At 39.5% G+C, this 25846-nt stretch overlaps 2 protein-coding genes across 4 annotated transcripts in view; one reads left to right on the top strand and one right to left on the bottom strand.

Moving 5' to 3' along the window:
* FAM171B (family with sequence similarity 171 member B) overlaps positions 1 to 25846 on the bottom strand; it is a 191242-nt gene that overhangs the window by 140485 nt on the left and 24911 nt on the right. For all 3 annotated transcript variants that reach the window (XM_065669863.1, XM_065669861.1, XM_065669862.1), the window contains exons 3-8: positions 25219 to 25311; positions 24773 to 24931; positions 22818 to 22985; positions 18985 to 19101; positions 18072 to 18195; positions 9229 to 17815 (exon numbers count right to left, since the gene is read on the bottom strand). In XM_065669863.1, coding sequence (XP_065525935.1) covers positions 16444 to 17815; positions 18072 to 18195; positions 18985 to 19101; positions 22818 to 22985; positions 24773 to 24931; positions 25219 to 25311 — 2033 coding nt within the window. In that variant the 3' untranslated portion in view covers positions 9229 to 16443. The remainder of the gene's footprint in view (positions 1 to 9228; positions 17816 to 18071; positions 18196 to 18984; positions 19102 to 22817; positions 22986 to 24772; positions 24932 to 25218; positions 25312 to 25846) is intronic.
* On the top strand, positions 668 to 7967 carry ZSWIM2 (zinc finger SWIM-type containing 2). Its single transcript, XM_065670587.1, is given in 11 exon segments — positions 668 to 879; positions 2002 to 2152; positions 2155 to 2255; positions 2578 to 2659; positions 7303 to 7340; positions 7342 to 7406; positions 7409 to 7512; positions 7514 to 7651; positions 7654 to 7781; positions 7783 to 7869; positions 7871 to 7967. Coding segments are annotated over 11 exon segments (1203 nt in total).

The raw sequence follows: 25846 nt of genomic DNA, 5'->3' as shown, positions 1-25846 counted from the left end.
CACGGTGCCAGGCCCCTGACTCCCACTGCCTTCCCTCACATAACCTCACCTCAGCTCCCCAGCACCGCCGAGGGCTCCTCTGCCGACTCTTCCCGGCTTTCCGGGAGCTCTGCCCCATCTCTGCCGCTCCCTAGCACGGCTTAGCCACCTCTGAAATAAAATGCCACTTCAGAGAAACCCAGCACAAGCCAGAAAGACTTATGTCCTTAAAAAAACATAAACTGGAGTTAGACCTCCACTACCACATTATTCATCTGTTTACGCTCCAGTAAAAACCACACAAATGGCTCTTACGTTCTGAAAAGATTTGTAACTCAATTCTTTGTAAAACTCACAGAAATATTTAACATGAAATGAAGATGGTCACCCTCGTGCCCGACTATGGAGAGTGCAACAGTTCCCCCTACCGCCTGCGACACAGCACAGAACCGCGCCTCTGGTAAATGTCTTCACAACTGCGTTGCTTTACAAAAAGCACGTCACGAGGCCAACGCTGGGGCACACGGCGGGCAGCCCCCAGGAGCCCACGCTGGGCCCGGCGACCGCGGCAGAGTCCGCCCGAGGGAGCGAGGGCACGGGAAGCCCGGCCTGCGGGTGGGCAGGACCTCTGATAATGGCGGCCGCGCCGTTGCCATAGGGACCGGCCACTCGCGGGGTGCCGGCAGCCATGCGGCCAGGGGGTGAGAGAGCCGAGCTGAGGCTGTGGCGGCAGGACCGGGCGCTGAGCAGTGCCCTGCCGGAGCTGGGTTCCCTCTTGCGGCTGGAGGCGAGCCGGGAGGGGCTATCGCTGACCGTGCGGGACGACGCTTGGCCAGCGGGGCCTTTCCGGAGCTGGCGCGGCCAGGCCGCCCTTACACAGCCTAGCAGTGCCGCTTCGCGGTTGCGGTGGCAGGCGCGCCTACGGGCACCTCTGCGGGCGGCCGCTCTTCCATAACTGCACGGTCCTGCTTTAGAGTGGGAAGGAAAACCGAGGCCGAAGGGTGGGCAACATACACTTACACCAGTTTCTTCTCCATAGCGTACTGGAGCTGTTGGCTGGGGTGTAGTAGCTGGGTGGAAGCAAATGTATTTATGTATTAGAGTAGGTGTGTTTATATCGGAGCAAAGATAAACATGCTGTCAACAACAATCACATAAGTTCCATTTCAGACTCCGAAACAAACCCGTGCAGCTTCCACAAATGCCCGATGCACTGCGAATGAAGTCACAAACTGCTGTTCCGGACATAACGTGAAGTCTCATACAGAAGTCTGTGAAACAGTTCCCTGCTGCCACAGAAGCTATCCCATTCTCACATCACTGTTACCGTGCTTGTATTGCTTCTCTTGAGATGTCATAGGCTGAATCAAACCCCATCAAATTAACAGAAAATTACTAATTTTGCTAGGCTAGGGTGTTTTTGGCAGAACAAACCCGGACATCTTTTACATAGTCAGAACCTACCTTGTATTTTTCTATCTTAACTAGATTTTGGAACTTTTTACTTTCCAAAATTTTGTATAGGCAAAATAACTTCAGTAGAAACCATCATCTTGACTCATAACTAGTTTCTGGCTATGGAATATAGTGACATGATAACAGAACTGTACCCAAGCTGAGTTTCAGAGAACAGATTAATTTGCCAGCTTTGCCTGTTAGCAGAGGAATTTTCTACCTTCTATCATTTTCTCCTTGTGAAGATAAGGAAACCTCAAGGAACACCCTTCAGTGTTTTACTGAAGTGACAGCATTTGATGATGAGATTAGCCTCCTGAACCGTGAATGAGAAGCAAAATACATTCAATTCACGAGCATCAAGAATTCTAAGGAAATAATTATATTATTCCACTTTTCAAAAGATGGTGGCTTAATTCTTTTGCTGTTGAAAAAGCACTTTTAGTTTGGGTTGGTTTGGGGTTTCTTTTGAACAGACATCACTAGACCTCTTTGTGATTTTTTTTGCCATTTCTTTCCTTATATGCTTCTGGAGAAATTACATACATTGGTATTAATTTCCTGCAGCTATAGCTGTGGTAACAACGTGCATATAACATGTATGAAAACTTGGGCTAACCACCAAGATTAACTGGAGAATGACTTTGTAGTGAAGTGTCCACTTTGTAGAGAAAACTTTGCACATCTAAGGCTCATTCTAGAAGAATTTAGAAACTCCGTAAGCAACTTGCAACTGCAACAGAGAAAACAAGACTGTATAGGCACCCTGGAACCCCTAGTAATAACTGCAGAGTATTTCCAATTGTAGGAAGGTGCTACCAGTATTTTTAAACCAAGATTTTGACAGTGCTGTGTCTTTAAGTATATCTTGCAGCTTGTTGCTCATTTCTCTGCTTTTATTGTAAGCAACTGATTTCACCTGCAGAATAGACACTATGTGCTTTGTAAACAAATAAACATCCATGGTTAATAAGCAAAGGCTTTTATTTTTAAACTTGGCTTTTAGTGCAGTACATCGCCAAACAATTTTGTAGTATCTATTTGGGACTGTCCTTTCCCAAATACTAAATTTAGCTACTTCTTTATGATAAAGTGTTAACTGCTCGTTAACCTACCCCCTTATGGTTCTGTTTTTCCTTTTAGGTGCACTGAGTGTGTTGACTATCACTCATGTCATGGGTGCTTCACTGCCATTGCCATTCTCTACATTTTTATTTTTAGACAGGTACTAAACAGGATTTCTTTTTTGTATCCCACCCTGACCTATATAATATTAATTGATCTCAATACCCCTTATACAAATCATGGAGACCTTGCACTGAATTAGACTTGCTTAGCTGTAAGTAGCTACAAAAAGATACTGAAATAAGCAAAAATAACACCATCAATTAAGAAAGCTTGATCATACTCTGCCTGTATATGTTGTACTGTGGCACACTTACAGGGACAGCAGATGCAAATACATTGTGGCTTACTTAACCTTTCTCATTTCTTTGTGTAGATATGCCCTTGCAGCTAACAGTGTGATGCAAAAAGACGGACATAGTAACCAACATAAATAAGATGATTTGGGTGATTCTTTGAATTCTGCTTGTCCACAGCATACGCATAATGCATGAGTAGTACCAAAATCTTCCCCAATTAAATCTAACTGTACCTTATTAATTGCTCAGTTGTATTATCCAGGACAGCAATCACGATCTGTAAGATGTGTATCCTAAGACTAACACAGGCTGGGGGAAGTTCCGTCAGCATGGTTTTTTCTAAATTAGCACCACATGAAATTTGCTAAGAGTCAAGCCTAGACCTAGAGCACAGAAACCACAAAACAAAGGAGCTGTGAAAAATAAGTATGTGCAGTTGTACAGACAGTGTATCAGTATACCTTTTTTTTTTTTTTTTTTACTACTAATTTACTATGTTGAAACGAACCAGAAAAAGAAAAAAAAGTGAATTCAGATTACTATAGTAACTATATGTCATGGTTTAAGCCCAGCCGTAAATCAGAACCAGGCAGTCTCTGTCTCACTCCCCCCCCCCCCCCTGACTCCGGGAGGGATGGGGAGGAGAATGGAAAGAGTGTAACTCCAACAGGCTGAGTAAGAACAGTCCAGTAACTAAGGTATAACACAAACCACTACTGCTACCATCAACAATAATAATGATATGGAAATAACAAAGGAAGAGAATACAACCGCTCACCACCCGCTGACCGATACCCCGCCTGACCGAGCAGTGAGCCAGCCCTTCCGGGTAACTATCCCCAGTTCTGCATCCTAGGCATGACGTGCTGTGGTATGAAATACCTCTTTGGTCAGTTTGGGTCAGATGTCCTGTCTCTGCTTCCTCCCGGCTTCCCCTCCTTCCTGACAGAGCAGGAGGCTCACAAAGCCCTTGGTCAGAGTAAGCATTACTTAGCAACAACTAAAAACATCAGTGTTATCAGTGCTGTTCCCAGGCCGAAAGTCAAAATCACAGCACTGCACCAGCTACTAAGAAGGAGAAACATGACTGCTACTGCTGAACCCAGGACACTATAAATGGATATACTCATGTCTTAGAAGTTAATTTTGCTGCCCCACTAGATTTCCAGAAATATCATTTCAAGTTTTAGAGAGTGGTCTTACAAACAATGAGAATATTCCCAAGTTCTAGCTGAAGACTTCAAGTAGATGCAGTCTTTGGTCCAGGCTTTGTGAAAGTGTAATTAACAGATTTCACTTAAGATGGTTCATTTTTTTTGCCTTCTGTGCTTCTTTATCGGTATCAGTTAGCACCTTCCCCATATGAGGCACATTTACATCCTCCAAGCAGTTTATAATTTCAGGCACTTAGCAGTGAAGCTTTGATCTGTCTCAGTATATTTTTTGCAAGCTGGAAGTCAAAACACAGCGCTGCACCAGCTACTAAGAAGGAGAAAAACAGCTACTGGTGAACCCAGGACAGTATCCACCTCTTATTCCATACCATTCATGTCATGCTCAGATCCCACATTTTAAATATACCATCTCTCTTACATATATATATACATCCATATACACACACAGACAGAGAGAAAGAAATCATTTCTTAGGGCATGGACCAATCCCTATAATGCTGTCGAGTCCATTCAGTCCATGATGTCAAATTCCATCCCTTGCAACAGTCTTTCAAGGCCGGAAAGGCTGTGTGCAGTGTTGGATCATTGCTTGCTGATGCTGATTGTTCCTTTGCCACAGAACTCGTCTGGTTCTATCAAAATTCATTCTCTGTTGGGATGACGGTTGGAGGGAAGTGAGGGCCAGTCGCTGGTGACCTGAAGACATCTAGTTGATGGGCTATAAAAGTATTACACAGCAGGCAACAGCACACAATTAAGTTCATTGGCTGTTTTCCCCTAAAATCAAATCCTCTTGAGGTATACATTGGACTTCCCCATCTTCCCGCATTACCCACCAAGTATATGTGGGTCCCTGAGCAAAAGCAATACCACAAGTGGGTTTGCCTTTACCTGAAGCAGGAATAACCTAGACGGTCTTCCCCAGCAAATTCTTCATATGCACCACAGGAACTTTGTCCTCCTCTACAATATGTAAAGGTTCCAACTGGGCTGGGCCAGCCCTGTTGGCAGATCCTCTGGTGTTGACCAACCAGGTGGCCTTTGGTAAATGTGTACCCCAATGCTTGAAAGTTCCCCCACCCATAGCTCTCAGTGTGGTTTTTAACAGCCCATTGTACCGTTCGATTTTCCCAGAGGCTGGTGCATGGTAGGGGATGTGATATACCCACTCAATGCCATGCTCTTTGGCCCAAGTGTCTATAAGGTTATTCCGGAAATGAGTCCCACTGTCTGACTCAATTCTGTCTGGGGTGCCGTGTCACCACAAAATCTGTTTCTCAAGGCCTAGGATAGTGTTTCGGGCAGTGGCATGGGGCACAGAATACATTTCCAGCCATCTGGTGGTTGCTTCCACCATGGTAAGCACATGGCGCTTGCCTTGGCAGGTTGGTGGGAGTGTGATATAGTCAATCTGCCAGGCCTCCCCATATTTGTACTTCAGCCATCGTCCTCCATACCAAAGAGGCTTTAACTGTTTGGGCTGTTTAATTGCAGCACATGTTTCACACTCATGAATAACATGGGCAACAGTGTCCATTGTTAAGTCCACCCCTCGATCACAGGCCCATCTCTGTGTTGCATCTCTGCCCTGATGGCCTGAAGTGTCATGGGCCCACTGGGCCAAAAATAATTCACGTTTATGTTGCCAATCTAAGTCCATCTGAGCCACTTCAATCTTAGCAGCTTTATCCACTTGTTGGTTCTTCTGGTGTTCCTCAGTGGCCTGACTCTTGGGTACATGTGCATCTACATGGCGTACCTTCACCACCAGGGTTTGCACCTGGGCAGCGGTATCTTGCCACAAAGTAGTAGCCCAGGTGGGTTTACCTCTGCATTGCCAGTTGCTCTGCTTCCATTGCTGCAACCACCCCCACAGGGCATTTGCCACCATCCATGAGTCAGTGTAGAGATAAAGTACTGGCCACGTTTCCCGTTCAGCAATGTCCAAGGCCAGCTGGATGGCTTTCACCTCGGCAAACTGACTCGATTCGCCCTCTCCTTCAGCAGTTTCTGCAACTTGTCGCCGAGGACTCCATACGGCTGCCTTCCATCTCCGATGCTTTCCCACAATACGGCAGGACCCATGAGTAAACAAGGCATACTGTTTTTCACTTTCTGACAGTTTGTTATATGGTGGGGCCTCTTCAGCACGCATCACCTCCTCCTCTGGTGACATTCCAAAATCTTTGCCCTCTGGCCAGTCCATGATGACTTCTAGAATGCCTGGACGACTGGGATTTCCTATTTGAGCTTGTTGTGTAATTAGTGCAGCCCATTTACTCCATGTAGCATCGGTTGCATGATGTGCAGAGGAGACCCTGCCTTTGAACATCCAGCCCAGTACGGGCAACCGGGGTGCCAGGAGGAGCTGTGCTTTAGTGCCAATCACTTCCAAAGCAGCTCGAACCCCTTCATAGGCTGCCAGTATCTCTTTCTCTGTTGGGGTATAGCTGGCCTCAGATCCTTTGTACCCCTGACTCCAAAAGCTAAGGGGTCTGCCTCGAGTCTCCCCTGGAGCTTTCTGCCAGAGGCTCCAGGTAGGACCATTTTCCCCAGCTGCGGTGTACAGTACACTTTTTACATCTGGCCCGGTGCAGATTGGTCCAAGGGCTACTGCATGAACTATCTCGCATTTAATTTGCTCAAAGGCTTGTTGTTGCTCAGGGCCCCATTTAAAATCATTCTTCTTCCGGGTCACATGATAGAGAGGGCTTACAATCAAACTGTAATTTGGGATGTGCATTCTCCATAACCCCACAGCATCCAAGAAAGCTTGTGTTTCTTTCTTATTAGTTGGTGGAGACATTGCTGTTATCTTGTTGATCACATCTGTGGGGACCTGTCTACATCCATCTTCCTATTTTATTCCCAAAAATTGAATCTCCTGTGCAGGCCCTTTGACCTTACTCCTTTTTATGGCAAAACCGGCTTTCAGCAGGATTTAGATTATTTTCCTCCCATTCTCACAGACTTCTTCAGCTGTATCGCCCCACACAATAATGTCATCAATGTATTGCAGGTGTTCTGGAGCTTGCCCCTGTTCCAGGGTGCCAAAATGCACCCTGAAGGACTCTTTTTCAACATCTCTTCACTCTGCTGATTTTCCATTTTCTTATTTACCAAGCCCCCAGGAGACCCTCCAGCTTCTTTCCAGTGTGCCAAAATGCAGAGGCGTCTTTGAATTTCAGACTGTTACAAGCAAGAATAATTGATTAGTCTGTATTTAGCTAAGAAATATTATGCAATGGCTCACCTTCCTATCCTTTAAGTTTCATAGGGAATGTATTTACAGTTGGCTACTGCAGCAATTTTGAATGTGTTGTATGTAAGCCTCTGACTTGGAAGGATACACCAGCCAAACATGAAAACTACCCACAAGTTCTCATGTGAATCTTAGCAAACCTGCAAAGCAAGTGGAACCAGAAATTTGTGTATCTGGAAATAGATTATGTCTCAAGCAAATATCATCTGAACGTGCATAAAAATAAGTTTCAAAGTAGCTTCAGAAAACTTTCTAACAAAGATGTGCCAAATTCCCAAATGGATTTAAGATTTTTTAGCAAGCTCCATTTAGGAGAATCTGATCAGAACAGCAGTAGAAAGCTAGTGATTTTTTCCCCAAGCATAGTGAGGATTACTTCTAAGCTCTTTTGAAAACAACAGTTTCTGGGTAGTCCAGTACTGTTTTTTAAAATTATGTTCATAATGCTTTGAGAAGCCAGCATCAGTTTGACTGAAAAAATAGCAAGTGGCTGTCATAGTTCCACAATGCTAAGATATCCTGAATTTGAGAATGATTTGTGCAGAGCAAGCCATTCCTCAACAAAGACAATAAAGATGTGGAAAAGCCAGCCATCAACAGAGGTTCGTAACAAGACTACCACCTAAACATAAGCATCTAAACTGTAAAACAAGAAAAATAGATTTATTTTAAAACAAGAAAACCAGGAAGGAATTACACTGCAAAACAATTCATGATTGTCACGATTTAGATACCACAGCTATATTCTTACTTTTGTACGCCATACAGAGGATTTATTAGACACCAAGAAACAAATCAGAAGCTCTCTCCAGGGCAGTCAAACTCATTTGGCAGTGGTATTCTCTGCTCTTGTTATTTTCTCTTATCAATATTATCATTGGTAGTAGCAGTAGTGATTTGTGTTATACCTTAGTTACTGGGCTGTGCTTATCTCAACCCCTGGGAGCTACATTCTCTCAATTCTCCTCCCCATCCCTCCGGGAGCGGGGAGGGGGGTGGGGGGAAGGAAAGAAAGAGGGAGAAAGTGGGGGGGGGAGTGAGTGAACGAGCTGTGTGGATCGGTTTAAACCACAACATATACTGACACACACTTTATTTCTTATTTGAGTAATCTGTAGTTTGGATTTTGTGTTTTCTGTGATGACATAGAACAAGCTGAACTTCAGCCAGTTTTTACATATTTGTATTTACAGATCAGCTGATGACCCAGATATCTAATTTTTATATGGAAGTGAAACATGACAGAAAATACCATTCTCTTCTGTTGCACTGGAAATAAAATTCCTGAGATTTATTTAACTTCTTATAAAGTTCACTCCATCTATTTTAAAATAGCTAATGGATTTGAAATGGTTAAAAAAAGAAGTTTATTTATCAGGCAGGTTGAAAATTAAAAAGTTATTCTGTGAAAGTAAGAAGAGAACCAGTAGTTTACTAGCAGAATGCAGCTTCTCAGAGCATTAAAAGAATGATCATCCAACACATGCAGGTGCAATGTAGGAAGACCTTTGCAATGTGCTTGCTTACAGTCTTGCAGGGTTCCTGAACTATAGTGAAAATACTGAAATGTGGCTTTTGTGAAGCTTAGAAAGGCTTGAGAAATACTAGTGTTAGGTACAGTTAAGAACAGGATGTTACACTCAGAAGTTTAGCATAAGCTGCTCTATATCACAGCATTATGTTGTTCTTCTACATGGATTTAAGTACTTTGAGCTTATTCGTAGCTGGAATTGATGCCTCTGTCTTAAGCACTGTGCAGACATACAAAATTATTTTGTTTGTTCTTAGAGCCACAGAAAGTCTCTAAATGGGAGAATGGAGAAAAGAGAGATTAGACATAGGAACAAAACCTGATAAAATATTCTTCTCTGGGTATCCCTTTCGAATTGCAACAAAATCAATTTACACAAGGCATAAACTTAGATGCACTAACCAAGAAACAGGAATCAGATTTAACGTGGATATAGAAGTCATTCTTCAGTAGATCTGGAACAGAAAATGTGACTCAATTATTACTGGTAAACCTAAGAATAAAAACATTCTTTTGTCATTGGAATGATAGTGATGACACAAATACACATTTTTAGTAATATTTAGAAAAGAAGTGTTAGGTGAGAGAAGTATATTCCTAAACAACACATGACTCCACAGACATTCAAATAAAAGATAAAACACTGATGACTTTTTAAAACTTTTATTATATTGCATAAGCTATAACATTTTACAAATCTTAGTTACATTTTCAGCAACAGACACTGATACTGTAGTAAATACAGAGATGAAAAGACACCTCTAACAAAATATAAAAAGGTAGAAGTGCTTAAAACCAGGATGCTAAATATGAAGAATCTTTTGCAGCAATATCCTTATCAGAGTGGTTTAAAAAATGACTGCCAAGGTAACAAAGGGTTTGTTATACATAGTTTGAATATAAGGCTCCAACGCAGAAGGTGGTGAGCACAGTCAGTGCCATCACTTCACCCACCTTTCAGCATCTCAGAGACAAGCTTTTTATGAACTCTGTGTTGTAAGGAGCACTAAGAAGTACAAAATAAGATGTAAAAGATGTAGCATGGACTGAAGTTCAACAAGTGCTTCAAAGGAACTGAATCAGCTAACTGGGGAATAAAGTAGCAGTATATTTTGGGGAGGTGGAACATAGAAACAGTCAATATTTCTTGAACCAAACAAACGTTCAATATGTCTTGAACCAATCAAACACAAAAAAAAAAGCTAACAGTGCCAATACTAAAAATAGTAACAGAGTTTTCCCTTGCTGGTCCTAAGAAATAAATCGGAAGCCTTTTTTTCTAGTCGGAACACCCTGAACACTGCTTTTAAAAGAAAAGGGAGCTCAGATTAAAGTAATTTAAAGAAGCTTTCATATAAGTTCTTTAACATGTAGCTGCCTACTGTTAGAAGTGTGGCAGAAATTAGTACAAACTACTATAAAAGAATGCTCATTTTTAACTCTGTAGGCATAGTGCTATGTTTTGCATAATTCCACTGAATTAAAAACAATATAAATTGTTATATAAACAATGACGGTTAGTCTCCAAATTGAGATAAAAATTCTTTCTAGAAAATAAGTATGAGTACCTATCTCCATCCACTTTCTGCTTCTAACGGCAATGAAGGTTAGCAGCTGAAAGAAAATAATTTTTTCATTACAATAGTTTTTATATATAAACATATATTCATTTTTGAAGTTACAATTCCAGTCAGCTTCATATCTGTAAATCCAGTGACTTCAAGATGCTTACTCTTGAATTACAAAGTTGAATCAGATCCCATATATCATTTTTTAAGAGATACTACTGTTGAGATTGCTAAAGATACAACATTTAAAAATTTCTTTTCAAACATAAAATACAAAAAACCCCAGGGTTTACAACAATTACCATCTTCATCAACATGCAGGAGTCAGTATTCCAACATAAACGCTATATCTGCCTTTTAAATTATTACAAAAGCTACATAATTGTAAGTATGAACTGAGGTGAGGTGTTTTTGGCTAACAGAAAGAAAACCCGTAATGTGCTTTTCAGATCCTCAGGTGTCTCACTAATAAGATAAGTCTCATGAAAGAGAAAGGCACTCCAGCAGGCTAATTTGTCTTCAGACTTTCCTAACATGCAGTGCTAGACAACGAATGCAGTGTACTGCCTTTTAATTTACAGTGTTAGACCAGTAATATTCTTAACCTGTTTCACTTTTTAGCTAACAAGAAAAGTTTAGACTGGTGCCTGTTCATGTTATCCTCTTTGATACAAATTATTTCATAAAAAACAAAGCAGACAACTAGACATTCCTACATCCTGGATTATTTTTTGTGCATCATCTCTAGCTCTACACTGGTAGATTATGTCCCTAATCACTGGATCAGCTTTGCTTTCAGGTTTGTAAGTAACAATTCTTTTCTTTTCTGACAGTACTATAAAGATTTTTCCTTTAAAAGGAATTTTAAAGTGAATTCCTCTCCCCTCCCCCCCATAATTTCTATAATATGTGGCATTTAGTAACAATCTGAAAATTACTGTTGATTAGCTTATTCTAGGTCACATACCCAGATTTTTGTGCATACAGCTGCATACTGTTTGGCTTGATCACTTCCCTTAGTTTATGTTACAAAGTACTGACCTAAGCAAAGACCTGAACTGGTATAGCCATCTGCAAGAAGAATCTCAACATCATGTATTGCAACCATGGCAGGGAAACTCTTCTAAAGTTTTAACTGCCTTTCACCCTAAACATATGACAAAATTTGGTCTTGAGTGGTCTGTATCTAATACCTTTCACTTAATATTGTATGTACACATACGTGGACATTTTGCAAAAGCTGACAACACAGTACATGTCTTGTGAAGAACCGAGACATACTTCTTACAAACATTTGTGTTCTGCAAAAAGAATCAATTCCACTGAAGCACAAATACAGATCAGTTTCAAAACAAGCTCCAGAAAGAAACTACCTCCTTTCCCATTTTCTCGACTCACTCCCCTCTCCTTAGAAGGGGCTTACTTAAAAGTGCTTCAGGCATAACCCATTTCTTATTTTCAAGGTAATCAACCTCCAGATTCAAAGAAGTCAAAACCTCTGCCTTGCCAAGCGCAGTGTGCCACAAACCCTCACTACCTTTTGTATAGGCCTGATTTTCACAATACCATTTTAGTACTCTCTTAGTGCTGCAATACTGAGCCAACAGGGAAAAAAAACTTGAAAAATAAATTCAGTGATTCCTATAAATTCATATGTCGAAATAACACACAGTAATATAGAAAAGCTTTAATTCGACCACAAGGACAAATTTCATTATAACATTTTGTCGTTTCCACATATGGCACACATCATTTACCGTTACCTTGGGAATTAAAATTTCTAGAACTCGGTGTAGTCAAACTATTTTTAATGATCTACAAACAAAACAAAGTCTAGTCACTGACAGATTTCCAGTGCATAAATTCCAGTGTAAAGCTGGAATATGACAATTGATAATATATTCTGTAAATACTGAATATAAATATGACCTATAATTCTACTGATTTTAGAGTTATAGAGAGTTTTTCAAATCCAAGATTTAATGCTCATGATAGGATCAAGGAAGAATTTCCTGTCATTGTGTGCTTAGGGGCATCAGCTGTTTTCATGTAGCATACAACTGAAGGAATGCTTTCTCTCTATAGAATAGCTTTCTCATATTCTGACACAGAAAGCAAGTAAATGTATGTATTTTTTAGTATCAAATTCGACTTTAGAAAAGACTTTTCAAGTGTAACCAGCAACATAAAGACATTATGTGATAAATGCTAGCAAGTTACACACAGAAAAGATGGCATATGGGTTCTGATCTACAAAGCAAGCTGGCATGGATAGAAGCAACAGCCAAACATACTTATATGATAAGACACAATTAAATCTGACCAGAGACATCAAGAGCAACAAGAAAAGCTTCTGTAGGTACACCGGTGATAAAAGGAAGAAAGGGAAAATTTCCTGTCTGGAAGGAAATGGAATACCTGGCTACCTGGCACATGAAGAAAGCTGAAGTACTCAGTGACTTTCCAGTTTAGGTGTTCACCGTCAAGTGCTCCAGCCACACTGCCCAAGTCACAGAAGGCAAACACAAGAACTGGGAGATGAAGAACCACCTCTGTAGGAGAAGATCAGGTTCAAGATCATCTAAGAAACCTAAAGGTGCAAGGGACCTGATGAGATACATCTGCAGCTCCTGAAGGAACTGGTGGATGTAGTTGCTGAGCCATTATCTATTGTATTTGAGAAGTCATGGCAGTCTGGTGAACTTCCCACTAACTGGAAAGGGGAAACATAACCCCCATTTTTAAAAAGAGGAAAAAGGAAAACCCAGGGAACAGTCTCACCTCGGCGCACAGCACGATCATGGAGCAAATCCTTCTGGAAACTATACTAAGGCACATGGAAAATAAGGAGGTAACTGGTGAGAGCCAACATGGTTTCAGTTAGGACAAATCACACCTGACAAATTTGGTGGTCTTCTACAGTAGGGTGACAGCACTGGTGGATAAGGGAAGAGCAACTAACATCATATACCTGGACTTGTGCAAGGCATCTGACATTGTCCCACATGACATCCTTGTCTCCAAACTGGAGAGGCATGGATTTAACAGATGGACAGATGGTGGGTAAGGAATTGGTTGGATGGTTGCACTCAAAAAGTTGCGGTTAAGGGCTCAGTGTCCAAGTGGAGATCAGTGACAAGGGTTTTCCTCAGGAGTCAGTACTGGGACCAGTGCTGTTCAACATCTTTGTTGGCAACATGGACAGTGGGATCAAGCGCAACTCCAGCAAGTCTGCTGATGACACCAAGCTGTGTGGAGCGGTTGACACTTCTTGAAAGATCTGTTCCACTTTGACTTGCTTTGTTTGCTAAAAGCTGAAATGCCTCACTGATGCATAGCCTTCAAAGGGGCCACTTAACACTGCCATATGTTGAGAGTAAAACAGTTGTGACTAATCCAGACAGCCAAAAGCTCCTTTAGAATGATGGTATAGAGCTAAACTCACTTTGCACTCAATCAGAGCAGAAGAGAATCTGGACTACATCCATACATCTTTTGGCACCATTACTCTGAAGTTTTCAAGTTATAACCAATATTTTCAACATTTCTAATGCCTTTTCTTTGGTGACCAGATACCTACTCTCATGCAGAACAAGAATACTGGAGTGCAAAACTTCCTTCCCTTGAACTCAAGTGAATGCCATGTGCAGTAATCTGTATTTTTTAATCATACAAGTAAGCTTGAAAAATTAGGTGGTTGTGGCATATACACTGAAAAAATGCATTGAAAGAAATCTGCAATATATTTAAGTTACTGCAGGCGAACATTTCAAATAGAGACATATCAAGTTAACAGTAACATCTCAAAACCATTACTTAGTCAAGGATTTTCTGTTATGTTCAACAGAGTATCTAATTCTTTCTTGCTAAAAAGGGAGCCATCAGAACTGATGGAACTCTTAAAAGCAGGGAAATATTAAGCCTCAAAAAATCAAAGCAGCTTTCAGAAGAAATGTGTATCTACAGAAAATATATACATTGATTCCTACTAAAGCAAAGGATGAAAGTATTTGGGGCTAGAGAGTTAGTCATGCACCAAATCCAGTAGAACAGCACATAGAAGAAAAAAAAAAGTATTGTGAAAATGTATTTGGTATAGGAAAAATTAATCAGTTACCTAAAAAAAGTACCAAAGGCATGCTAGTACGACAAGCTATTTTCACCTCTGAAATAGATAAATTATGTAATTAAAGCTGATTCTTTTGGCCAATTTAATCATGGACTTACTTGCACACCTACCTCAAATTTATTGTACACTTTCATACTTGTGAACTCAAAAGGAACATCATACTTTGTTTGTGAAGCAACTGCACAGCGTAAGTTGGACTGATGTATTGCTAGTACCATTCTGGTTACCTTACATACTCTTTTACAACAGGACCAGACAACTGACAATTCCAACATAACAGATATATTTCACAGTAATGTTTCCTGAGTAAATAGTCCCAGAAGCCCAGCTGCATAGGGTATTTCCCAACTCTTAAGAGTACTATAGGGCAGACAACCAAGTGCACCTCACCCCACAGTTCACATACAGGCATTATATATTTGGGTCTTGGGGCAGAACCTTAACCAAGCTCTAAGAGAAATATTTATAAAGCTTTTTTTAGGATGATTTATAATCAAGACTGCCAAAGCCAAAATGCTGGAACTTATTTTATCAGGGAAACAGCTTCAAAGCCACTGAAAGTCATTCTATATACTATATGAAGCACATTAAAGAATGCATGTATTTTTCTGTTAGCCAAAGTTGAAGTGATCATTTTGACAAAATGAATATTAAAAATAAAGAATATTCTGATGGCCTTTTACTTCCTCTATACATATCTTAGTTACATTTCATGCATTCATGACTTTTGGTAAATTTAACTCTGAGTCATAAGTAGTATTTATATTGCATCAAATTTTGCGATCTGCTGTCTCATGCTCATAAACACACACCCCCCCCCCCCCAATTTTTAAAGCTTGTTTAACCCCTCTGCAATGCACAACTTAGACAAAAGCAGCTCAGGCTGGCAAAATATAGGCACATAAACCTTTGATGATCTTCCATTTTTTTTTTTTTAACATTAAGAAGAACAGTGCCAAATTTTCCTGCTAAAGAAACCTATCTCAAAGGCATAATTTGTGTAAAATTGCATTACCTTTTCAGTATGGGACAAACTCTGACTTACAAATATGCAGGGATTAAAGACTATGCCCTGGAGCACAAATGGCCCAACAGCATACAGAAGACATTTTAACTGCTAACAAAGCCAAAACAAGACACTGGGATAAACAGTAACAGCAGCTTCAAATGCTGCCAAAACCAGTCCTTTTCTGCTGGATGTGGACGCTTCATAGCAGATGTAAACGAAGTAAATTAAAACAGAGCAGGTGGGCAACATCTTAAAACACCAGGGACCATGAACTGCAGTGGCCACAGAACTTGTACACTTCCCTGTTCTGCCACTACTATATGGAATGGAAGCCTTTTGCATGAGGATGGACACACATGGAGGGCAGGAATGCCACAAAGCTCCACTGCTAAATCCAACAGAGCTCATCTGCTGGTGTCCTGGGACTAACTGATGAAACATTTTACATCATACAAAGAAGTAGTAACAGATCCCTAGAAAAGTTCACATATAAAATACTTTACAGAGATGGTCACATTGATTAGGGACAAGGCTGAGGAACTGCTTTAACTAGTCTACCAGTGCATTAACAACAATTATGAAAAAATTAAAACATATGCCTACCTTTCTCACTGTGCACTCCCAAACGTGTCCAAGAATGACAGGCTAATTAAAATGTGGGCTTTCCCCTGTACTGACAGCAAAATTAGGAACTAAAAAAATTTAATAGTAGTATTTCCCTGTTTTCTATTCACATTGAATATCAATTGCCCAGTTGAAGTTTAATAACTCAATCTGTATATTTAAAAAAAGTAACTTTTCTTGATACCAGAAAACAACATTTCCCTTGTAAACCTAACAATGCAGAAATACAGAAGCAGCCAAGAGGTCAATACCAGCAGGGAGAGCAACAACACAAAGCATACTGTGTTTTAATTTATAGGAAGAAGTGGCCTCTCCTCTCTTTTCTTCCAGATACTGGTTTTGCTATCTCTTCTCATGATAGATGGTCTGTCCCTTTTTTTAGCAGAAGGGATACCAGATTCATGACTTCCTGATACAGTTTTTCTTTTCAGACCTTCTTCATGTTGATCTATGACTGGTCCTCTTTTCAGACCTTCTTCGTCATGTTGTTCTATGACTGGTCCATTCCCTCCATCCATAAGGTATCTCGCAGCCTGGTCCTCTGGAGTGCAAACAGTGGTCCCACTTTCACTGCTACTCAGATCCAGGTCTTCCAAGTAAAGGATCTTAGAATGAGGCATAGTTTTAACAAAAGTTTTCTCTCTCTCCAGTTTCCTACCAGGATGATGCTCATTCATGTCCACACCAGAGTCCAGACTGGTATCATTACTCTCTGTTTTTCTGCCCTTTTTCAGGTCTATGAAAGAATGCCTCACTTGAGCGATTGGCTTTCCATCCAGGGACACAAACCATGCTCGAGGGTGTGGACATGGTTTTCCTTTAGAGAGTTCCAATAATGTTTGTTCTGAAATACCTTGAAGTTCAGATGAAAACGGAGTCATTACAACTGCTTCATTCAATGTTCCAGGAACAGAGACAGATTCCAGCAAGCTATTAGTGTACCGCCCCCAGTTTGAAGTCTGAGATGGTAAGCCCTCTTCACTGTCTAACATACTGTTTTCATCTCTGCAGACAGAAGGCTGTGGATGAGAGTGCACTGGCATTTTCGGTAACGTTTGCATGTAACTGTCGTGATTCATGGGTTCCATCATGGGGCTATAAACCAACTGCCCTTTTCTTGGCAGAGTTGCTGATTTAGCAGGATGCAATTGTTCTGGGGAGTGGAAAAGGTCAGAGGTTTGAAGAATAGCAATATGTTGATTGTAAATATGCATCAGGTGTTCTGGGATATGGGAAAGCCCATACATCTCCTCTTTTAGTGAAAGGTATCTGTTTTGGTCTTGAATGTCCCTGGGAGCCTGGGAAATAGTACTGCTACTATGCTTCAGCTGCTGTAAATGCCTAACTCCAGCATTAGGCTCCAATGAGTGGGCTGAATTTCTTGACTGACCAGTCTGACAGGGTAAATGGTAAGAAGCATCCTCTGTGTAGATTTTAAAATTGTCTCGCGATTTTCCATCTTCTGTGTCTATGGACATCCTTCTTTGAGGGCTGTATGAAATCTTGGATGTGTATAGCTGTGACTTATCCTCCAACTTTAAAGACCCTTTGACAGCACTGATGTGATTTATGTGTGTAGTTGATGTAGTCTGGTCTTTTTTGATGACCTCCAGCTTAGTTGTACTTTTTTCCTTCTTCTGTGTCTGACCACATTTATCCCTAAGCAAAAGAGATGCAGGGTGACTGTAGAGCATACCAAGAAGTACTATACTGTTGACTTCCAGAGCTGAAGACCAGATTTGGTTAAGAACTGTAATGTGTCATCACAAACTTTAAACAAAGTTCTGTAATAACTATGATTTTTAAAGAAATATTAGGTTATGCATTATAGTTTAGCTAAGGAAACAAGCCTCTACTTCAAAAGACTATTTTATCAACCTTAAATTCTATTCATGCTGAGCTTATTTTAGCTTACCTGCAGTAACAAAGAAGAACAGCAAAAAATCCAATGATAATGACAACAGTACCTCCCAGGATGGCAGTAAGAAACACCGTGTGATAGGCTGTGATGTCCTTGGAAACCACACTAATAATGGATTCTAGATTGCCAAGCAAAAAGAGAGTTAGCTCTCAAAAACAATTCCGCTTCATATGCAGAGCTGTAGCTAATAAATTAAACTATACTTTTTCAGTAATTTTGTGTTGCTATGGCACTATGTTTATCCTTTCCTTTTCACCTTGCGATTTCAAACTGAAAATATTCAGTGGTTACAATGTAATGCATCTTGAAAAGGTCATCTCAAGTATTAAAGCCTTACATGACATCTACTCAATTCCAGTCAAATTACACTTGTATTAGGTGTCCATTTAGAAATATGGTCCACATTTTCTGCATAGTGCTTCTGTCAGAAAGTGGTATGTTTTTAATTTGACATCCTAGTTCTCTGATAAGAAATCCTTCATATGAATTTGCAAAACATTCAACAAGTTTACATAAAACAGAATTCACTGGGGCTGTTCTACCCAAGATTAATTTTTTCACTGTATTTCCTCCTATCACCCATGATCCTCTACAGTAAGGCATACAGTCCTGTTGATTTCTAGCTCTCCTATAGGGACAGCTCCCTTGCAGGCTTCTTCCAAAAGATGGCGACAGTATAAACATGTAAATTCAAGTACAGTCTGGACTTTTCCCCCTTTAGTATCTGAAGCTCTAGGAAACAGTTACATGCACAAAGGCTATCAGGATACAAACAGAAGTTATCCAACTGTTCAAACTGCATGTTGTTTTTCCCTTTCTGCTGTTAAATAAAGCAATCAAACTGACAGCCTTACAGTATATTATTACTTGGGTTAGCCAGTGATCTCTTTGCCAGTTGTTGCAATACCTCTTGCTCCAGGCAGTGGAGCTGCTATCCAGTAGCCTAAGTGTTGAGCAGTGTATGTCCATACTAATTGACCATCTGCTTCCTTTACCTTTCCTAGCCCATGGCTTACCCAAGCACCTGGAAAAAAAAAAGAAAGCCAAAATATTGCACAGGTCATGCAGCATTCTTCTATAGATCAAACCATTAGTGATAAAGCTGTTAGCAAAAATACACCAGGTCACAAAAAAAAAACCAACAGAAGCTTCTTACCTATGCACTATTACACAACCTTAGCTAAACATGCACACTTTCTCTCTTGGTAATTTCACTGCAGGCATCCCTGTGTGGACATTTATTTTGAAACAAAACATCAACATTATTTACCAGAATTAATGTAATTTATTTTCTATAAATACCTTTCATAGGTAAGCACACAAATCATGCAAAAAATCCTGTTCTATGAGCTTAAGCATGTATGAGGTCCAAGATTTTAGAAAATAAAATATCAAGGAGCAGGTAATTTAAGCATATTAATACAAGTTTAACTAGCAGCACTTTGAGGGAAAGCATTTTAATCTAATAAACTACAATAGGATAAACAATGTTTGTCTTGAATACTTCTCTCCCCCTCCCTGCCCCAAGGTAGTAACAGTTCAGTTAACCCAAGGAAGGTCTATTGTTAAGACGCAGATTCCACACCATCTGTTTAGCTATGCAAAAGACAGGTATTACAGTATGCCAGCTTCCACAATTAATAAAGAATGCAATAGAAAAGACAGAGCTACATTTGAACACATTTATTGTGGCCCATCTGTGAAATTCCAAGGACAGAAAACAACCTCATATAAACAACCTTACATTTTCGAACTGCAAATACTAAGAAGGAGAGAGAACCACCAGCTTTTTTAAAATAACGCTAACCAAAGCACACAAAAAAGTATTAAATCATACAAGCCCTATCATTTTGATTTTCCTCCAAGATCTTTCTTTCAGCAAAGTGAAAGGAAAAATACAGGAGGAATCTGAGAAGTGACACATGCCATGTGCATGCGCACACACCCACACACCCAAAATATCATTCGGCAGTAAGACTTGCAGCCTTCTCCTGATAACTTGTGACAGCTGGCAGAGGGGAACAGCAGCAGCCACCTAGAGCCCTCAAAGAGGTGGTTTCTCAGTTACCTGGAAACCCTCTTCTCCAGATTCAGGAGCAAGACCAGCCAGAAAAGTCTTCTATCCCTAACTCTCATAAGGAGGCAACAACAGGTCTCCAAATTCCCTGTCCAGTCAACTCTAAGGCAAGATGCTGCTATAGTGTAAAACCATTGTTTTACAAGTATTGAGGGTAGGCTACTTACAGACAGATATAAAACCTATGCAAACCACCACATACAAAAGGGAATAAAAAATTTTAGGTCTCCAGAAGTTCCATCTTGACTGAACAAACGTATAAGCAGCTATATAATCATTGCTGTCCTCTTCAGCAGATTATCTCTTCCGCAGTATACTGCATAGAAAATAGTACATAATAAGAAAAACACTAAGATGTGATTTATGAGTAAGCACATATTCTCTACCATATACTGCCAAGCAGCGCAATATTGTTCTCAATTTAATGTTGCAATGCAAGCTCGCTTTTTTTTTTTTTTTTTTAATTCTATTAAAATCCACAAAGTACTTCTGGTACTAATGAGGCAAAATACTTAGAAAGAAAAAGAAGGAAGCCACATTCAATATACATCAACAAATTCTGCATTTACAGCAGCTGGAATATAATTAGAAAATCTCATTTTCCAGGAACAGTCTTAGTACTATTACACTTCAAGTAACCCCACGGAACACTGCACAAGCAGACACATAAAAGCAGTTTCTATCTTTTTTCTGATGCATATAGCTCAGTCTACACAACTTCAAACACAGACCTGCTCCCTCACCACTATCAATACTAACATGGAAACTCTGATTACCATTATGACATATTACCCAAGGACTTCAGCATTTAAAAAGAGTGTTTCAAAATACTGCTGGGGACCATCCCACACACTACATCTAGGATGCCAAATCCTCATTATTCAGTGCAACAGTAAGCCTCCATTCAGCTCAGGTGGAGGCCTACCGTTACTTACATACTCTCTTGAATGCTTGCTGGAGAGCTGAGGTGTTCAACTGTCGGCAGTCACCAGAACCTTGACTAAGAAATACCTTGCTATTACTCAGTTATCTTAGAAAAAAGTTGTTTTGCACATGTCAAATCAAAGGTAAACATCAAAGAAACATATTTAAGAATAAACCTCCAAACAACAAATACAGTTACAAATTTTCACTGCAGAGAAGAGATGAGGAAGCAGAAGAAAAAGTGGAAGTTACAGTTATGCCCCAGAAGTCCCTCTCCTCGTTCACAGTCCTCCTAGTCCTCTCATCAGCAAGCATCAATGAACGCCCCATGCAAAAACACCTCAGTGAGCACCCACTATAAACAATTCACCTCTATCAGAGAGCACACCATCTGACAGCTAAAAACCAACTGTTTCACTTGTATTGGATCAGCATGCCACGCTCCTGCTTTTGCTGTACCAAGGCCAACATGCCTACATGAGTCCTGTTGAGTAGGTCCCTCAACACCCACATACACATCTTACACTGGTTTATACTTCAATCTGACCCTGCACTGGGCTGCTCTAACTCTGTCAACTTTTTGTTTTAATAACACTGTGTAATAACACCAGTTATCCATTTAGTGAGATAAAACAGCTCAGCACAGGTACAGATGAACAAAGGAGCTGGAAAAAGTGGCTGTGGCAGCAAGAAACTAAACCCCCTTGTGCTATTTCACCATGTCAGACTAAAATCCTTTCTTTGATGAAGAATGCTATCTCTTTATCACCAGTCACCCCTCTGAAGTCTTCTAGGTGTATAGATAGATTTAATCTATTCCAAAAGTTATTCTAGTCACTCTTATCCCAAGAGATAACCTAGTCATTTTTATTAACATGTTCTCAATTCAATGTTCTTTGCTTCTTCATTAAGATGATAGATTTGTTTCTTGAACACGTAAACAACACTTGTTAGAGTTGGTGTCCTCTGCCATACTTCTAACAGTTGAATAACAGCTTTTTGTCTTAATAAGGAGTAAAACACTTACCTCTTCACTCCCTTGCATGTTTCAAGCCAAAGTGTGATGGAAATTATACGGTACAGTGTAAGACTATCAGTACACTCGTCCTGTATTAGGTGTGTACGCACATCTAAATGGGATAAGTGTATCTAGCTCATTACTTACTATTGACTAAAATTAGACATGAACGGATGACAACAGGTTTAGAATGCCTATAATCTTCAGTCTTCTCTTCCAACGCATACTGTAAGAACAGTTCCCTTTGATAACTCTTATTTTGCCTTAATTTCATTTTCTGAAATGCTTTTATTAACTGAAGTAGTATCTATTCCAATTTTAGTGTCAAAGGATCTTTACAGCTACACTCCAGGGAAAAAACATCCAAATCTTTAAGTCTGATCTTCTTTTAAAAAGGCATTCACAAAATTACCTGGCTTAAAATTTAATATCACCTAAAATGTATGTCCCCTGAATCCTTAGGCTCCCATCAAAATAAAAATCCATTTATTTACAAATTTGTCCAATAGGAATGTTAATGAATTTTACCAAAGCTTTTTGAACTAATGAAAGCAGGGAAATTCATTAGAACAATTCAAGCTAATCAATCAAAAAAATTTGCGACTATTTATCACCACCTCATACATTAGTGCACTCCCTCTTCCATGACATACAGTGTTATATGGCCAAAACTATATACATGTGCCAAAAGGCAGAATAACGAATAACTTAGTCCACTTACCAGTTTTCATATCAAATGCCCATGCAGGTACAGCATCTCCTGATTTTACAGTACTTGGGGGAAGAGGAAGTGTAATCTGAATGGGACCATTTACTTTTAGTTCTTTCCCAGTTAAACGAACGTTTACGCATATTGCAGCAAGAGGAGCTAATTCCATGCTTTTGAAACCTATATGTGAGAAACAGCTTTGCTATAATTCTCCATTCATAGTGTACTTAAAAAAATATATAATTAAGAATATATCCTATTTGTAAGTAGAAGTGAGCCCCCCATTCACATCCAGCTACACAGATATCACAACTCGGTGAAATAAAGATCAATATTTTTCTCTTCTGGACTTTCAAAATGCGATTAAAATAAACCCCAGTAATTTCTATACCAAATCTGTAAAAGCAAAACAGACTTTCGACATACAGGTTTAATGATGACTGCAGAAACAATGGTGAGGCAAAATCTGGCTTGGGGGTGAAGGAGGAAGGTTTTTAGCCCTCAGATAATGTGATTGCAAACCAGTTATCCTATGATGAAATACAGATAAAGATTTTTTGTATAACTGCAATATATGTAACACTGAATCAAACTGAAGCCATATGCAAATATATGACTGCTGCATTTTTCCTTGGTTGAACAGTCCTCTTAAAACTTTCCTGTAAGGACTAACTTTCTAACTTGGCAGTTATAATTAACTGAATAGTTAATCATGAGGCTTGTCAGAACATTCAAAGAAAATGCCGCATATACAGAGTTTTACAATGAAGCCTGAAAGTTTGTTTCCTTTGTTTTCCTTAACACTAATTTGCAAATACTTCAGAATGCACCATATGACAGCATGATGAAAGAAGCCAAAACAGAATTAGTAAGTACCAGAACACTGTTAAATTGATGCAAGGTGTTAGAAGCTGGCTGTGAGAAAAATCCTGGTGCATCAGATATCAATTAGCTTCCACATGCCCTAAAAGCAAGCTTATTCCTTTAGGAGTATATGAATAATTTAAAACACATGCCAGACAGATTAAAAGGAAGATCTGAAGGGGAGAAATGCTGTTTATTCTCCTATACCTTACATATGAAGAGGTGAAATAAAGGTAAGAAAAGTTTTTAAAAAATTTGATGAAAATTAAATGAGACCATGACAAGTTCCAACAAGTCATGTAGTGGCTTCCTCATGTACTGCTATGAATTTAAGAGCCTCATGGCTTCAGTTCCACTGGGAATAGAAGAACAAAAGAAAGATGAAGCTGCAGACAGTACTATCTACCAGAGACTGTATATACGCAAGTAATAAAAAAAAAAAAAAATCTGTAAAATGACAAATACTGAAAGATCCAACTGCATATGAGCATGAAACTACTTACTGCTTCTTCAGTGAAACAAATGCACAGAAAAGATTGTTACAGCTGTGCTCTGTATACAAAGTGACTGCTTCATTTCAAACAGGCTCATGCAGATTAACTGCCCATGAGCTAAACATGAGTTTCCATACAATTTTTATGCTAGGTGTAAATCTCCTAGGGGCAACCATCTTAGTGAAGATGCAGAAAACCCCACAGCTGAAGTCAACTGCTGCAGTTTCACTTATTTCTTTAGGTTCATCGAGTTTACACGCTGACCACAACTGTATTTTTAAGGTGTTTACTAAACACCTTATATGTATGTGTGTGTGTATATATATTTATACACATACATGTTTAGTAAACACCTTATATACATACATATGTATATGTGAAAAGCTGATTCTGAAGGAGTATTTCAGTTTAGTAAGATATGCTATGTTCTAATACTGCATGGAGTAAAAGTGACATTAATTACTCACCTGATGTGTTTATAGAACAAAGCTTTAATGCAATGGAAGCAAGTTCAGGCCCTTTTAATTTAAGCATATGTTTTTCTGTAACACTCATTATAATTAGAAGATTTCTTCCTTTAAAAAAAAAAATCTTAACATATTTACATACCTGATTTACTTAGAAGAATTCCTGTGGAATAGACAAAGCTGTCTACTTTCAAAAACTGCTCCGGCACTGTCAGATAGGCTGTAACATTTGTAATATGTCGATTTGTTGGAAGCTTTATTAAAAATTTTGGAAACTGAACACTTGGTTGAAGTTTGGCATCTATAAAAGAGTAAAATTTTGTCTCAGCAAGGGTAAAATACACAAACAGTTATTTTATTACTGTTCAGAAATCCATTTAGTATAAAAACCTGTTTTCACCCATTTTCTCCATGCTTTGTGTATGTCTAGCACTTGTCAAAGCCACATGTATGGATGCACAATTAACTGAAAATCTGGTTTTGAGATAAGCATTACATGAGGATGTGAACATGCTTAAATTTTTTGTGTATATGTACAGATGGTTGTCACAAAGTGTTTAGATTATGGTCTGCATAGCCTGAACTTACCAGACAGTTTTCCAGTAATTAAGACAGTATCTTCAAACAGCCACATATTAGCTTGACTTTGTGGGAATAATGAAAGCATCACAGAAGAGTATACTGTGGAAAGTAATAATATCCATTACACTATGCAACTGAAAAAAATCCTGCAAGATATCCGATTCTGAAGGAATAGTGAATAGAACGATTAAAAAGAAAAGTATATGAGTATATGAAGACTAGATAAATAAACCAGTCCTGCTGTCCAGGAATTTTAGTGGTTAGGCAGGAAGGCCCTTTGTTGTGTGTTTGCTACTGTCTTATGCCTTCTATAGATAAAAAAGAAGTGCCTGGAATTCTTAAGATTGCACTTCTTTAAAAAAAAAAACAAACCAAACAAAACATGCAATTTTTAAGAGCATGCAATAGTTAAAAGGAAAACTTGTGAGGAAACACTGCTGAAAGGAAGCTGTAACAACAAGGTTATACCCCTTACACAGGACTCAAAGCACCAGCAGTCCAGGAATTACTAAAGACTGTACGACTTTTGTCAAAACACACTACCATTTGAGTCTAAGTAAACAATTTCTTGGAATACACTCACAGTACCACAGTATAATCTACTGAGAGTTAAAAAGGGCTATTTTCTGTTTTA

Source organism: Lathamus discolor, chromosome 3 (assembly GCF_037157495.1).
Source record: "Lathamus discolor isolate bLatDis1 chromosome 3, bLatDis1.hap1, whole genome shotgun sequence".
NCBI lineage: Eukaryota > Metazoa > Chordata > Aves > Psittaciformes > Psittacidae > Lathamus > Lathamus discolor.
Note: the sequence above shows the minus strand (reverse complement) of the source record. Positions and strands in the feature narration are given on the sequence as shown.